Source organism: Dendropsophus ebraccatus, chromosome 2 (genome assembly GCF_027789765.1).
Source record: "Dendropsophus ebraccatus isolate aDenEbr1 chromosome 2, aDenEbr1.pat, whole genome shotgun sequence".
NCBI classification, from domain to species: domain Eukaryota; kingdom Metazoa; phylum Chordata; class Amphibia; order Anura; family Hylidae; genus Dendropsophus; species Dendropsophus ebraccatus.
Genome location: NC_091455.1, coordinates 2,384,153 through 2,399,033, shown reverse-complemented (window position 1 = coordinate 2,399,033; position 14,881 = coordinate 2,384,153). Strand labels below are relative to the sequence as shown.

Here is a 14,881-nt window from a genome sequence, read left to right as displayed (position 1 = left end):
CTCCAGCAGATCACATTACACTGTAGCTCCTCCTCTCCAGCAGATCACATTACACTGTAGCTCCTCCTCTCCAGCAGATCACATTACACTGTAGCTCCTCCTCTCCAGCAGATCACATAACACTGTAGCTCCTTTTCTCCAGCCGATCACATTACACTGTAGCTCCTCCTCTCCAGCAGATCACATTACACTGTAGCTCCTCCTCTCCAGCAGATCACATTACACTGTAGCTCCTCCTCTCCAGCAGATCACATTACGCTGTAGCTCCTCCTCTCCAGCAGATCACATTACGCTGTAGCTCCTCCTCTTCCAGCAGATCACATTACGCTGTAGCTCCTCCTCTTCCAGCAGATCACATTACACTGTAGCTCCTCCTCTCCAGCCGATCACAATACACTGTAGCTCCTCCTCTCCAGCCGATCACATTACACTGTAGCTCCTCCTCTCCAGCCGATCACATTACACTGTAGCTCCTCCTCTCCAGCCGATCACATTACGCTGTAGCTCCTCCTCTCCAGCCGATCACATTACGCTGTAGCTCCTCCTCTCCAGCCGATCACATTACGCTGTAGCTCCTCCTCTCCAGCCGATCACATTACGCTGTAGCTCCTCCTCTCCAGCCGATCACATTACGCTGTAGCTCCTCCTCTCCAGCCGATCACATTACACTGTAGTTCCTCCTCTCCAGCAGATCACATTACACTGTAGCTCCTCCTCTCCAGCAGATCACATTACACTGTAGCTCCTCCTCTCCAGCCGATCACATTACACTGTAGCTCCTCCTCTCCAGCCGATCACATTACACTGTAGCTCCTCCTCTCCAGCCGATCACATTACACTGTAGCTCCTCCTCTCCAGCCGATCACATTACACTGTAGCTCCTCCTCTCCAGCCGATCACATTACACTGTAGCTCCTCCTCTCCAGCAGATCACATTACACTGTAGCTCCTCCTCTCCAGCAGATCACATTACACTGTAGCTCCTCCTCTCCAGATCACATTACACTGTAGCTCCTCCTCTCCAGCAGATACATTACACTGTAGCTCCTCCTCTCCAGCAGATCACATTACACTGTAGCTCCTCCTCTCCAGCAGATCACATTACACTGTAGCTCCTCCTCTCCAGCCGATCACATTATACTGTAGTTCCTCCTCTCCAGCAGATCACTTTACACTGTAGCTCCTCCTCTCCAGCCGATCACATTACACTGTAGCTCCTCCTCTCCAGCCGATCACATTACACTGTAGCTCCTCCTCTCCAGCCGATCACATTACACTGTAGCTCCTCCTCTCCAGCCGATCACAGTGATGGAAACACCACGGACATGGAACTAGCATAGCAGAGGGAGCAAGCATGGATAACGGGAATTACCAGCAGGTGAGTGAATCTAACCTGCCGATATATCCCGAGGAGACGCTGAGGAGGAGGGTATGTGTCTTATAGTATGTCTCTTACCTTCCTCCTCTCTGCCGTTCTGGTGCACTTAGTAATTTGTTCCATGGACCCGTAAGACTGTTAGGGGCACTGCCCTGTCCTGATAGTGCTGGCCCGCCTCTCTTTAAAGGGGTTATACAGCGCTACAAGAACATGGCCACTTTCTTCCAGAGACAGCCCCGCTTTTGTCTCCAGCTTGGGTGCAGGTTTTGCTTCTCAGTTCAATTGAATTAAATGAAGCTTAAAGTGGTAGTGCGGCGGTAAAGAATTATTCACAGACTAACACACATTACAAAGTTATACAACTTTGTAATGTATGTTATGGCTGTGAATGGCCCCCTTCCCCGTGTCCCACCACCCGCACCCGTGTACCCGGAAGTGTGGTGCGCTATACTTACCTGTCACGTGCCGACACCCGTCTCCGATCTTCAGCGAGTGACGTCTTTTTCGGGCGGAAGGCGAACAGCTCCAAATGTCCCGAATGCCGGCCGCCCTCTGCAGCGTCATCCAATGCTCAGCCGCGATTGGCTGAGCATAACTGTGCTCAGCCAATCGCGGCTGAGCATAGTTGTGACGCGGCGGAGGGGGGACAGGCGGCAGCGATACGGATCAGGTAATGTATAATGCACCAACACTTCCGGGTACACGGGTGGGGGTGGTGGGACACGGGAAGGGGGCGATTCACAGACATAACATACATTACAAAGTTGTATAACTTTGTAATGTGTGTTATTCTGTGAATAATTTCTGAGCGCCGCACTACCCCTTTAATTGCAAACCGCACCTGAACTGAAGACAAGAGTCGGGTTGTCTCTGAAAGAAAGTGGCCATGTTTTTGTAGCAACTCCTACAATCCACTTGCCCTAACTCATCATGGCGGCCGCACCGCCTGTTCCTGTGCTCACCCTGTCCTCATCCAACATGGTGGCCACACATCCTTAGGCAACGCCTATTCCTGAGGCGTGGTACACTATGAGGCGGGGTATGTTATAGGGTGTGGAGATGAGGCGTGGTATGCTATGGGGTGTGGTATGCTATGGGGTGTGGTATGCTATGAGGCGTGGTATGCTATGACGCATGTTATGCTATGGGGTGTGGCAACACCTATTCCTGAGGCATGGTACACTATGAGGCGTGGTATGTTATAGGGTGTGGAGATGAGGTGTGGTACGCTATGGGGTGTGGTACGCTATGAGGCATGTTGCGCTATGGGGTGTGGCGATGAGTCGTGGTACACTATGGGGTGTGGTAAGCTATAGGGTGTGGTGATGAGTCGTGGTACGCTATGGGGTGTGGTACGCTATAGGGTGTGGCCATGAGGCATGGTACACTATGGGGTGTGGTACGCTATGGGGTATGATACGTTATAGGGTGTGGCGATGAGGCGTGGTACAGTATGGGGTGTGGTAAGCTATAGGGTGTGGCGATGAGTCGTGGTACGTTATGGGGTGTGGCGATGAGGTGTGGTACGCTATGGGGTGTGGTACGCTATGTGGTGTGGTACGCTATGGGGTGTGGTACGCTATGGGGTGTGGCGATGAGGCGTGGTACGTTATGGGGTGTGGTACGCTATGGGGTGTGGCGATGAGGTGTGGTACGCTATGGGGTGTGGCGATGAGGCGTGGTACGCTATGGGGTGTGGTACGCTATAGGGTGTGGCGATGAGGCGTGGTACGCTATAGGGTGTGGCGATGAGGTGTGGTACGCTATGGGGTGTGGTACGCTATAGGGTGTGGCGATGAGATGTGGTACGCTATGGGGTGTGGTACGATATGGGGTGTGGTACGCTATAGGGTGTGGCGATGAGGCGTGGTACGCTATGGGGTGTGGCGATGAGGCGTGGTACGCTATGGGGTGTGGCACGCTATGGGGTGTGGTACACTATGGGGTGTGGTACGCTATGGGGTGTGGCGATGAGGCGTGGTACGCTATGGGGTGTGGCGATGAGGCGTGGTACACTATGGGGTGTGGCGATGAGGCGTGGTACGCTATGGGGTGTGGCACGCTATGGGGTGTGGTACACTATGGGGTGTGGTACGCTATGGGGTGTGGCGATGAGGCGTGGTACGCTATGGGGTGTGGCGATGAGGCGTGGTACGCTATGGGGTGTGGCGATGAGGTGTGGTACGCTATGGGGTGTGGTACGCTATGGGGTGTGGCGATGAGGTGTGGTACGCTATGGGGTGTGGTAAGCTATGGGGTGTGGTACGCTATGGGGTGTGGTACGCTATGGGGTGTGGCGATGAAGTGTGGTACGCTATGGGGTGTGGTACGCTATGGGGTGTGGCGATGAGGCGTGGTACGTTATGGGGTGTGGCGATGAGGTGTGGTATGCTATGGGGTGTGGTACGCTATGGGGTGTGGTACGCTATGGGGTGTGGTACGCTATGGGGTGTGGCGATGAGATGTGGTACGCTATGGGGTGTGGTACGCTATGGGGTGTGGCGATGAGGTGTGGTACGCTATGGGGTGTGGCGATGAGGCGTGGTACGCTATGGGGTGTGGTACGCTATAGGGTGTGGCGATGAGGCGTGGTACGCTATAGGGTGTGGCGATGAGGTGTGGTACGCTATGGGGTGTGGTACGCTATGGGGTGTGGTACGCTATGGGGTGTGGTACGCTATAGGGTGTGGCGATGAGGCGTGGTACGCTATAGGGTGTGGCGATGAGGTGTGGTACGCTATGGGGTGTGGTACGCTATAGGGTGTGGTACACTATGGGGTGTGGTACGCTATGGGGTGTGGCGATGAGGCGTGGTATGCTATGGGGTGTGGCGATGAGGCATGGTACACTATGGGGTGTGGCGATGAGGCGTGGTACGCTATGGGGTGTGGCACGCTATGGGGTGTGGCGATGAGGCGTGGTACGCTATGGGGTGTGGTACGCTATGGGGTGTGGTACGCTATGGGGTGTGGTACGCTATAGGGTGTGGCGATGAGGCGTGGTACGCTATAGGGTGTGGCGATGAGGTGTGGTACGCTATGGGGTGTGGTACGCTATGGGGTGTGGCGATGAGGCGTGGTACACTATGGGGTGTGGCGATGAGGCGTGGTACGCTATGGGGTGTGGTACACTATGGGGTGTGGTACGCTATGGGGTGTGGCGATGAGGCGTGGTATGCTATGGGGTGTGGTACGCTATGGGGTGTGGTACGCTATGGGGTGTGGTACGCTATAGGGTGTGGCGATGAGGCGTGGTACGCTATAGGGTGTGGCGATGAGGTGTGGTACGCTATGGGGTGTGGTACGCTATAGGGTGTGGCGATGAGGCGTGGTACGCTATGGGGTGTGGCACGCTATGGGGTGTGGTACGCTATGGGGTGTGGCGATGAGGCGTGGTACGCTATAGGGTGTGGCGATGAGGTGTGGTACGCTATGGGGTGTGGTACGCTATAGGGTGTGGCGATGAGGCGTGGTACGCTATGGGGTGTGGCACGCTATGGGGTGTGGTACGCTATGGGGTGTGGTAAGCTATGGGGTGTGGTACGCTATGGGGTGTGGTACGCTATGGGGTGTGGTACGCTATGGGGTGTGGTACGCTATGGGGTGTGGTACGCTATGGGGTGTGGCGATGAGGTGTGGTACGCTATGGGGTGTGGTACTGTATGGGGTGTGGTACTGTATGGGGTGTGGCACGCAATGGGGTGTGGTACGCTATGGGGTGTGGTACGCTATGGGGTTTGGTACGCTATAGGGTATGGCGATGAGGCGTGGTACGCTATGGGGTGTGGTGATGAGGTGTGGTACGCTATGGGGTGTGGCGATGAGGTGTGGTACGCTATGGGGTGTGGTACGCTATGGGGCGTGGTACGCTATGGGGTGTGGCGATGAAGTGTGGTACGCTATGGGGTGTGGTACGCTATGGGGTGTGGCGATGAGGCGTGGTACGTTATGGGGTGTGGCGATGAGGTGTGGTACGCTATGGGGTGTGGCGATGAGATGTGGTACGCTATGGGGTGTGGTACGCTATGGGGTGTGGCGATGAGGCGTGGTACGTTATGGGGTGTGGCGATGAGGTGTGGTACGCTATGGGGTGTGGCGATGAGGCGTGGTACGCTATGGGGTGTGGTACGCTATAGGGTGTGGCGATGAGGCGTGGTACGCTATAGGGTGTGGCGATGAGGTGTGGTACGCTATGGGGTGTGGTACGCTATGGGGTGTGGTACGCTATAGGGTGTGGCGATGAGGCGTGGTACGCTATAGGGTGTGGCGATGAGGTGTGGTACGCTATGGGGTGTGGTACGCTATGGGGTGTGGTACGCTATAGGGTGTGGCGATGAGGCGTGGTACGCTATAGGGTGTGGCGATGAGGTGTGGTACGCTATGGGGTGTGGTACGCTATAGGGTGTGGCGATGAGGCGTGGTACGCTATGGGGTGTGGCGATGAGGCGTGGTACGCTATGGGGTGTGGCACGCTATGGGGTGTGGTACACTATGGGGTGTGGTACGCTATGGGGTGTGGCGATGAGGCGTGGTACGCTATGGGGTGTGGCGATGAGGCGTGGTACGCTATGGGGTGTGGCACGCTATGGGGTGTGGTACGCTATGGGGTGTGGCGATGAGGCGTGGTACGCTATGGGGTGTGGCGATGAGGCGTGGTACGCTATGGGGTGTGGCACGCTATGGGGTGTGGTACGCTATGGGGTGTGGTACGCTATGGGGTGTGGTACGCTATGGGGTGTGGTACGCTATGGGGTGTGGTACGCTATGGGGTGTGGCACGCTATGGGGTGTGGTACGCTATGGGGTGTGGCACGCTATGGGGTGTGGTACGCTATGGGGTGTGGTACGCTATGGGGTGTGGTACGCTATAGGGTGTGGCGATGAGGTGTGGTAAGCTATAGGGTGTGGCGATGAGGCGTGGTACGCTATGGGGTGTGGCACGCTATGGGGTGTGGCACGCTATGGGGTGTGGTACGCTATGGGGTGTGGTACGCTATAGGGTGTGGTACGCTATGGGGTGTGGTAAGCTATGGGGTGTGGTAAGCTATGGGGTGTGGTAAGCTATGGGGTGTGGTACGCTATGGGGTGTGGTACGCTATGGGGTGTGGTACGCTATGGGGTGTGGTACGCTATGGGGTGTGGTAAGCTATGGGGTGTGGTAAGCTATGGGGTGTGGTACGCTATGGGGTGTGGTACGCTATGGGGTGTGGTACGCTATGGGGTGTGGTACGCTATGGGGTGTGGTACGCTATGGGGTGTGGTACGCTATAGGGTGTGGTACGCTATGAGGCGTGGTACGCTATGGGGTGTGGTAAGCTACGAGGTGTGGTACGCTACGGGGTGTGGTACGCTATAGGGTGTGGCGATGAGGTGTGGTACGCTATGAGGCGTGGTACGCTATGGGGTGTGGTACGCTATGGGGTGTGGTACGCTATAGGGTGTGGTACGCTATGGGGTGTGGTACGCTATGGGGTGTGGTACGCTATGGGGTGTGGTACGCTATGGGGTGTGGTATGCTATGGGGCATGGTAAGCTATAGGGTGTGGTACGCTATAGGGTGTGGCGATGAGGTGTGGTACGCTATGGGGTGTGGTATGCTATGGAGCAGGCCTCACAAATCTGCAGCATATAAACTGCGCCTGGACAGCATCTCCTACAATCCACTTGCCCATACCCATCATGGCGGCCGCTCATCCTGTCCTCATCCAACATGGTGCCCCCCCCCCCCGTCTTTAGGCCACGCCTATTCCTGTACTCACCCTGCCCTCATCCAATATGGCGACGGCACATCCCTTTGCCACGCCTTTTCCGGTAGCAGCCCAGGCGGGTCTCCTGGAGACGGAACTGTGTACTTGTAAACAGAAGCGTGGTGGGGGCGTGGCCTGCTGTCATGACGACAGGAGGGGAGGGAGGAGGTGTCACCCCGGCAACCGCGGCCTAGTGACGTTATAGCAACGCGGCTGCGGCGGAGGAGAGAGGCGCAGAACGAGCGGCAACATGTTCAAGAACACCTTCCAGTCCGGCTTCCTATCCATCCTGTACAGCATCGGCAGCAAGCCGCTCCAGATATGGGACAAGAAGGTGAGAACCGCAGCGTTACCGCCCCTCCGTGTGTGTATGTAATGTATGTGCTGCTATATACCTGCCGGACCCCTGTATGTACAGTGTATACCTCCTATATACCTGCCGGACCCCTGTATGTAATGTATATACCTGCCGGACCCCTGTATGTAATGTATATACCTCCTGTATACCTGCCGGACCCCTGTATGTAATGTGTATATACCTCCTGTATACCTGCCGGACCCCTGTATGTAATGTATATACCTCCTGTATACCTGCCGGACCCCTGTATGTAATGTGTATATACCTCCTGTATACCTGCCGGACCCCTGTATGTAATGTGTATATACCTCCTGTATACCTGCCGGACCCCTGTATGTAATGTATATACCTCCTGTATATCTGCCGGACCCCTGTATGTAATGTATATACCTCCTGTATACCTGCCGGACCCCTGTATGTAATGTGTATACCTCCTGTATACCTGCCGTACCCCTGTATGTAATGTATATACCTCCTATATACCTGCCGTACCCCTGTATGTAATGTATATATACTCCTGTATACCTGCCGGACCCCTGTATGTAATGTATATATACTCCTGTATACCTGCCGGACCCCTGTATGTAATGTATATACCTCCTATATACCTGCCGTACCCCTGTATGTAATGTGTATATACCTCCTGTATACCTGCCGGACCCCTGTATGTAATGTGTATATACCTCCTGTATACCTGCCGGACCCCTGTATGTAATGTGTATATACCTCCTGTATACCTGCCGGACCCCTGTATGTAATGTATATATACCTCCTGTATACCTGCCGGACCCCTGTATGTAATGTGTATATACCTCCTGTATACCTGCCGGACCCCTGTATGTCATGTATATACCTCCTGTATACCTGCCGGACCCCTGTATGTAATGTGTATATACCTCCTGTATACCTGCCGGACCCCTGTATGTAATGTATATACCTCCTGTATACCTGCCGGACCCCTGTATGTAATGTATATACCTCCTGTATACCTGCCGGACCCCTGTATGTAATGTATATACCTCCTGTATACCTGTATGTAATGTATATACCTCCTGTATACCTGCCGGACCCCTGTATGTAATGTATATACCTCCTGTATACCTGCCGGACCCCTGTATGTAATGTATATACCTGCCGGACCCCTGTATGTAATGTATATACCTGCCGGACCCCTGTATGTAATGTATATACCTCCTGTATACCTGCCGGACCCCTGTATGTAATGTATATACCTCCTGTATACCTGCCGGACCCCTGTATGTCATGTATATACCTCCTGTATACCTGCCGGACCCCTGTATGTCATGTATATACCTCCTGTATACCTGCCGGACCCCTGTATGTAATGTGTATATACCTCCTATATATCTGCCGGACCCCTGTATGTAATGTGTATATACCTCCTGTATACCTGCCGGACCCCTGTATGTAATGTATATACCTCCTGTATATCTGCCGTACCCCTGTATGTAATGTATATACCTCCTGTATACCTGCCGGACCCCTGTATGTAATGTGTATATACCTCCTGTATACCTGCCGGACCCCTGTATGTAATGTGTATATACCTCCTGTATACCTGCCGGACCCCTGTATGTAATGTGTATATACCTCCTGTATACCTGCCGGACCCCTGTATGTAATGTATATACCTCCTGTATACCTGCCGGACCCCTGTATGTAATGTATATATACTCCTGTATACCTGCCGGACCCCTGTATGTAATGTATATATACTCCTGTATACCTGCCGGACCCCTGTATGTAATGTATATATACTCCTGTATACCTGCCGGACCCCTGTATGTAATGTATATACCTCCTGTATACCTGCCGGACCCATGTATGTAATGTATATACCTCCTGTATACCTGCCGGACCCATGTATGTAATGTATATACCTCCTGTATACCTGCCGGACCCCTGTATGTAATGTATATACCTGCCGGACCCCTGTATGTAATGTGTATATACCTCCTGTATACCTGCCGGACCCCTGTATGTAATGCATATACCTCCTGTATACCTGCCGGACCCCTGTATGTAATGCATATACCTCCTGTATATCTGCCGGACCCCTGTATGTAATGTATATACCTCCTGTATACCTGCCGGACCCCTGTATGTAATGTGTATATACCTCCTGTATACCTGCCGGACCCCTGTATGTAATGTATATACCTCCTGTATACCTGCCGGACCCCTGTATGTAATGTGTATATACCTCCTGTATATCTGCCGGACCCCTGTATGTAATGTGTATATACCTCCTGTATACCTGCCGGACCCCTGTATGTAATGTATATACCTGCCGGACCCCTGTATGTAATGTATATACCTCCTGTATACCTGCCGGACCCCTGTATGTAATGTATATACCTCCTGTATACCTGCCGGACCCCTGTATGTAATGTATATACCTCCTGTATACCTGCCGGACCCCTGTATGTAATGTATATACCTCCTGTATACCTGCCGGACCCCTGTATGTAATGTGTATATACCTCCTGTATACCTGCCGGACCCCTGTATGTAATGTGTATATACCTCCTGTATACCTGCCGGACCCCTGTATGTAATGTGTATATACCTCCTGTATACCTGCCGGACCCCTGTATGTAATGTGTATATACCTCCTGTATACCTGCCGGACCCCTGTATGTAATGTGTATATACCTCCTGTATATCTGCCGTACCCCTGTATTGGCGATCCCCTATATAGAGATCGGACCAGTGACTGTAGAGAGTAGGGATAAGTCATAGTGTGAATCCACATTATGTGGCAAACTGCAGTAATTGGGTCAAGACGGGGTCGGAATCTCACTGGAGGAACGTGGCTGGTCACGTGGATGCGCCTCTGTGTGGCCCCCTGCCGGTGGATGCGCCTCTGTGTGGCCCCCTGCCGGTGGATGCGCCTCTGTGGGGCCCCCTGCCGGTGGATGCGCCTCTGTGTGGCCCCCTGCCGGTGGATGCGCCTCTGTGTGGCCCCCTGCCGGTGGATGCGCCTCTGTGGGGCCCCCTGCCGGTGGATGCGCCTCTGTGTGGCCCCCTGCCGGTGGATGCGCCTCCTCTGTGTGGCCCCCTGCCGGTGGATGCGCCTCCTCTGTGTGGCCCCCTGCCGGTGGATGCGCCTCCTCTGTGTGGCCCCCTGCCGGTGGATGCGCCTCCTCTGTGTGGCCCCCTGCCGGTGGATGCGCCTCCTCTGTGTGGCCCCCTGCCGGTGGATGCGCCTCCTCTGTGTGGCCCCCTGCCGGTGGATGCGCCTCCTCTGTGTGGCCCCCTGCCGGTGGATGCGCCTCCTCTGTGTGGCCCCCTGCCGGTGGATGCGCCTCCTCTGTGTGGCCCCCTGCCGGTGGATGCGCCTCCTCTGTGTGGCCCCCTGCCGGTGGATGCGCCTCCTCTGTGTGGCCCCCTGCCGGTGGATGCGCCTCCTCTGTGTGGCCCCCTGCCGGTGGATGCGCCTCCTCTGTGTGGCCCCCTGCCGGTGGATGCGCCTCCTCTGTGTGGCCCCCTGCCGGTGGATGCGCCTCCTCTGTGTGGCCCCCTGCCGGTGGATGCGCCTCCTCTGTGTGGCCCCCTGCCGGTGGATACGCCTCTGTGTGGCCCCCTGCCGGTGGATGCGCCTCTCTGTGGAGAAACATGGCCGGTCGCACGGATCCAGAGTTCTCCTAGCTGTGGATGGATTTTGGGTCAGTCTGCCTGAGCATTGTGAGTATCCACGTTCCTGGCTCCATGGTGGCTGTTTCCTCTATGGCAGAAGAAGAGTGTCAGGAGGACAATGCCCCATCCCGGCATGTCATCACCTTCTTGGGTCTGTACTGGCTGTAAAGAGCCATGAACGTCCGGCAGGCTGTAATAGAGGCCCAGTGAGTGTTCATCGAGAACTGTTCCTGACTCTCGGCTGTCTCATTGATGTCTCGCGTAGGTTGATAGCTGTCTTCTGTTTATTGCTTCTATACAGCACATGGTCTGGTAGAGCAGCTATCGGGACAATGTGATCACAGGTCACATAAAGATCTCCGGGGACAGATGGGGTTGTGTGGCCTGTATATGAGGCACTCTACTGAGTGTACATTGTAGTTTCAGAGCAGAGGGGTGTGTCCACATAAGCCCCTCCCCCACAGTGTGTGACTCCTCCTATCTCATGTCCGCAGGTTCGAAACGGTCACATCAAGAGGATAACGGACAATGACATCCAGTCCCTGGTACTGGAGGTGGAGGGAACCAATGTCAGGTGAGTGGTTCTGGGGTCTGCTGGGGCCTGGTGGGGAGCAGGATTGAGTGGGAATAGGGGGCTGTGGGGTCACTGGTGGGGAGCAGGGCAGATGATAGTAGTGGTGGGGGTAGGTGACTGCGGGTCTACTGGGATCACTGTTGGGAAGCGGGGTGGCGTGGGGGCAGGCAGCTGCACTTCACATGTTGTGTATTATAGGCTGTGATCTCTCTATTGCAGCACCACATACATAACGTGCCCAGCCGACCCCAAGAAAACCCTGGGCATCAAGCTGCCCTTCCTGGTCATGATCATCAAGAACCTCAAGAAATACTTCACTTTTGAAGTGCAGGTAAGTGGCTGGATATCCTGCCTCATGTCTGTGTTATGTGGGGTAGGTGTGTGTGTGTTGTGTGTGTGTGTGTGTGTGTGTGTGTAGTGGTTTGTCTCCTCCTTCAGCAGTGTGATGCGAGGTGTGGGGTCTCCGCCCCCCCTGCCGCCAAGTGGGGTGACGCAAGGTGTGCGGTTGTTTCCTCCTCCAGCGGGGAGATGTGAGGTAGGTGTGTGGGGGGTCTCGTCTTTTCCCTCTGTGGGATGACTCTTTTCTGTCGGGTGACCATCTCTCTTGGCGGGGTGGCTCGGGTGTTACAGTTCTAATGCGTTCTGCAGGTGCTGGATGATAAGAATGTGCGGCGGAGGTTTCGGGCCAGTAACTACCAGAGCACAACGCGGGTGAAGCCCTTTATCTGCACTATGCCCATGAGATTAGATGATGGATGGAACCAGATTCAGTTCAACCTCTCAGACTTCACCCGCCGGGCGTACGGGACAAACTATATAGAGACCCTACGAGTACAGGTAAGTGAGCCTCTCCACTGTGTATGCCCACTGATCACCCTGCCCACGCTACACCCGCTCACTCTCAGGATGTCAGGTTGACATCTTTTTATTGTTTTAGATTCATGCAAACTGCAGAATTCGACGAGTTTATTTCTCAGATCGTCTGTATTCTGAAGATGAGCTCCCTGCAGAGTTCAAGCTGTACCTACCTGTGCAGAACAAGGCAAAAGTAAGTGCCCCCCCCTGTAGGTAGTTCCCCATCCTGCTCCTTGCTGTTCCTTCATGTCCTGGTGGGTCTGCTGGCTGTCCCTCTCTGTATACTAACCCCCGTTCTCTTGTGTCTTGCAGCAATGAGTATTGCCCATCCCTGTCCCTTCTTCTCCCCGGATATAGTGTTTTCTACATTGCGCAGTGACCGCCTATGCATCCAGTTCTAAGTTATGAAATGTTTCCGGCTGAGTGACTCCGATCCGCAGATGTTTTTGTAATAAATATGATCTTGCCTCTGTGTCTTGTGCCGCGCTATGATGTCTGATGATGGTGCTTCTGTCATGGGTCTGTGTTTTCTGGGCTCCGACCCTCAGGATTGCCTTGTCTGGCCCTTGTGCAGTCATAGACCCAACAAACCAGATCAGGTGATTGTTGGAGAGAGTAATAGATCAAGGAAAAAATCTTCCAGCACTCCAAGAAAATACATTTAAAAGCAGTCCTTTATTTCATGTCAATTAAAACCTTTTCCTCCACATGGGAGGCCGTACCAACGTGTTTCACACTCTCAGTGCTTAATCATGATCTATACCCATCATGCTTCACCTGTGAGGTCACATGCTCAGATGGCATTTACCGAATACTTACACATATTACACAATGACAAAGTTTTGTAAAACGTGTCCTTAATAGTGTGTGATCTAATACGGATAAGGACAGAAGTCGTCTTTGTAATCTAGTCCATGGAGGAGGCGTGTGCTTAGTCTGAGAACGCTCCAAGCTTCTACGTGTAATCGTTTCTCTTGCCAATTTCCACCCGAATGGGTTTTTTATATTTTTGATGCCATAGCATGGGAAGCTACTCAAATCTCCACCGCATCCATCACAGAAGTGTGTCGTCGCTGCTCCTGAAGACTTGGAGAAGACCTTATTTTTGTGCTTCTGCAAGATGTTCTCTGATTCTCAATATAAACATATACCCACATCTAAAAGCCAACATTGTCTGCGCTCAGTGACGTATACTCCATACTGGCTGCTAACATGTATGAAATCCATTATTGCAATCACTGTAGTGTTTAGTTTTCATGGCATATGGGCACGTTACATCTCGGCAAACTGCATCCTTAGTATCCTAGAAGACCTGTATTTCAAGGAGCAGCCTCATCATGAGACGTATCTGTATTCCTTATCAATTATTTCAGACAATACGGTGTCCTGTCGAGGGATCGGTAGGTTTTTCCTCAATATGTTAGTGATTAATTGGTATTGAGGAGAATATTAAGTTGGAAAAGCCACCACAGAATCTTGTTCCTTTTGATTATCACGTTGTGTTTTCTCTTTCCCCTCAGGAGATCTGTTCTGTTGTTTGATGTTGTTGTAATAGCCTCGTTAATAGCCTTTTATTATAGCCCTCTTCACAGTCACTTCGCTGTTTTGTAGTTGGACTTCACAATCCATTTCATCTTAACATGTCCTCAGCACCCTTGTGTATTCCCCTACCGGGATGGATTTATTGTTGTGGGCCGGATGGTCACTGCTAGCGTACAGTATTGTATCCCCCCCAACGGGATGGTCACTGCTAGCGTACAGTATTGTATCCCCCCCAACGGGATGGTCACTGCTAACGTACAGTATTGTATTCCCCCACCGGGATGGTCACTGCTAACGTACAGTATTGTATTCCCCCACCGGGATGGTCACTGCTAACGTACAGTATTGTATTCCCCCAACGGGATGGTCACTGCTAGCGTACAGTATTGTATTCCCCCAACGGGATGGTCAGTGCTAATGTACAGTATTGTATTCCCCCACCGGGATGGTCACTGCTAGTGTTCAGTATTGTATTCCCCCACCGGGATGGTGTGGGCTGCATGGTCACTGCTAGCGTACAGTATTGTATTCCCCCACGGGGATGGTTACTGCTAACGTACAGTATTGTATTCCCCCACCGGGATGGTCACTGCTAACGTACAGTATTGTATCCCCCCCAACGGGATGGTCACTGCTAACGTACAGTATTGTATTCCCCCACCGGGATGGTCACTGCTAACGTACAGTATTGTATTCCCCCACCGGGATGGTCACTGCTAACGTACAGTATTGTATTCCCCCAACGGGATGGTCACTGCTAGCGTACAGT

General features: G+C 53.3%; 1 protein-coding gene across 2 annotated transcripts; it reads left to right on the top strand.

Annotated features, from left to right (window-relative positions):
- The first annotated feature begins 7,251 nt into the window (after positions 1 to 7,251).
- On the top strand, positions 7,252 to 13,042 carry CFAP20 (cilia and flagella associated protein 20). 2 transcript variants are annotated; one of them, XM_069956918.1, is made up of 6 exons: positions 7,252 to 7,457; positions 11,636 to 11,715; positions 11,935 to 12,046; positions 12,364 to 12,552; positions 12,653 to 12,763; positions 12,883 to 13,042. In XM_069956918.1, exons 1-6 carry the CDS (start codon positions 7,374 to 7,376, stop codon positions 12,886 to 12,888), a joined length of 582 nt encoding a protein of 193 aa, XP_069813019.1. In that variant the 5' UTR covers positions 7,252 to 7,373; the 3' UTR covers positions 12,889 to 13,042. The 2 variants fall into 2 exon arrangements, with proteins under 2 accessions (XP_069813019.1, XP_069813020.1); XM_069956919.1 differs by lacking the exon at positions 12,653 to 12,763.
- The last annotated feature ends 1,839 nt before the right edge of the window (positions 13,043 to 14,881 follow it).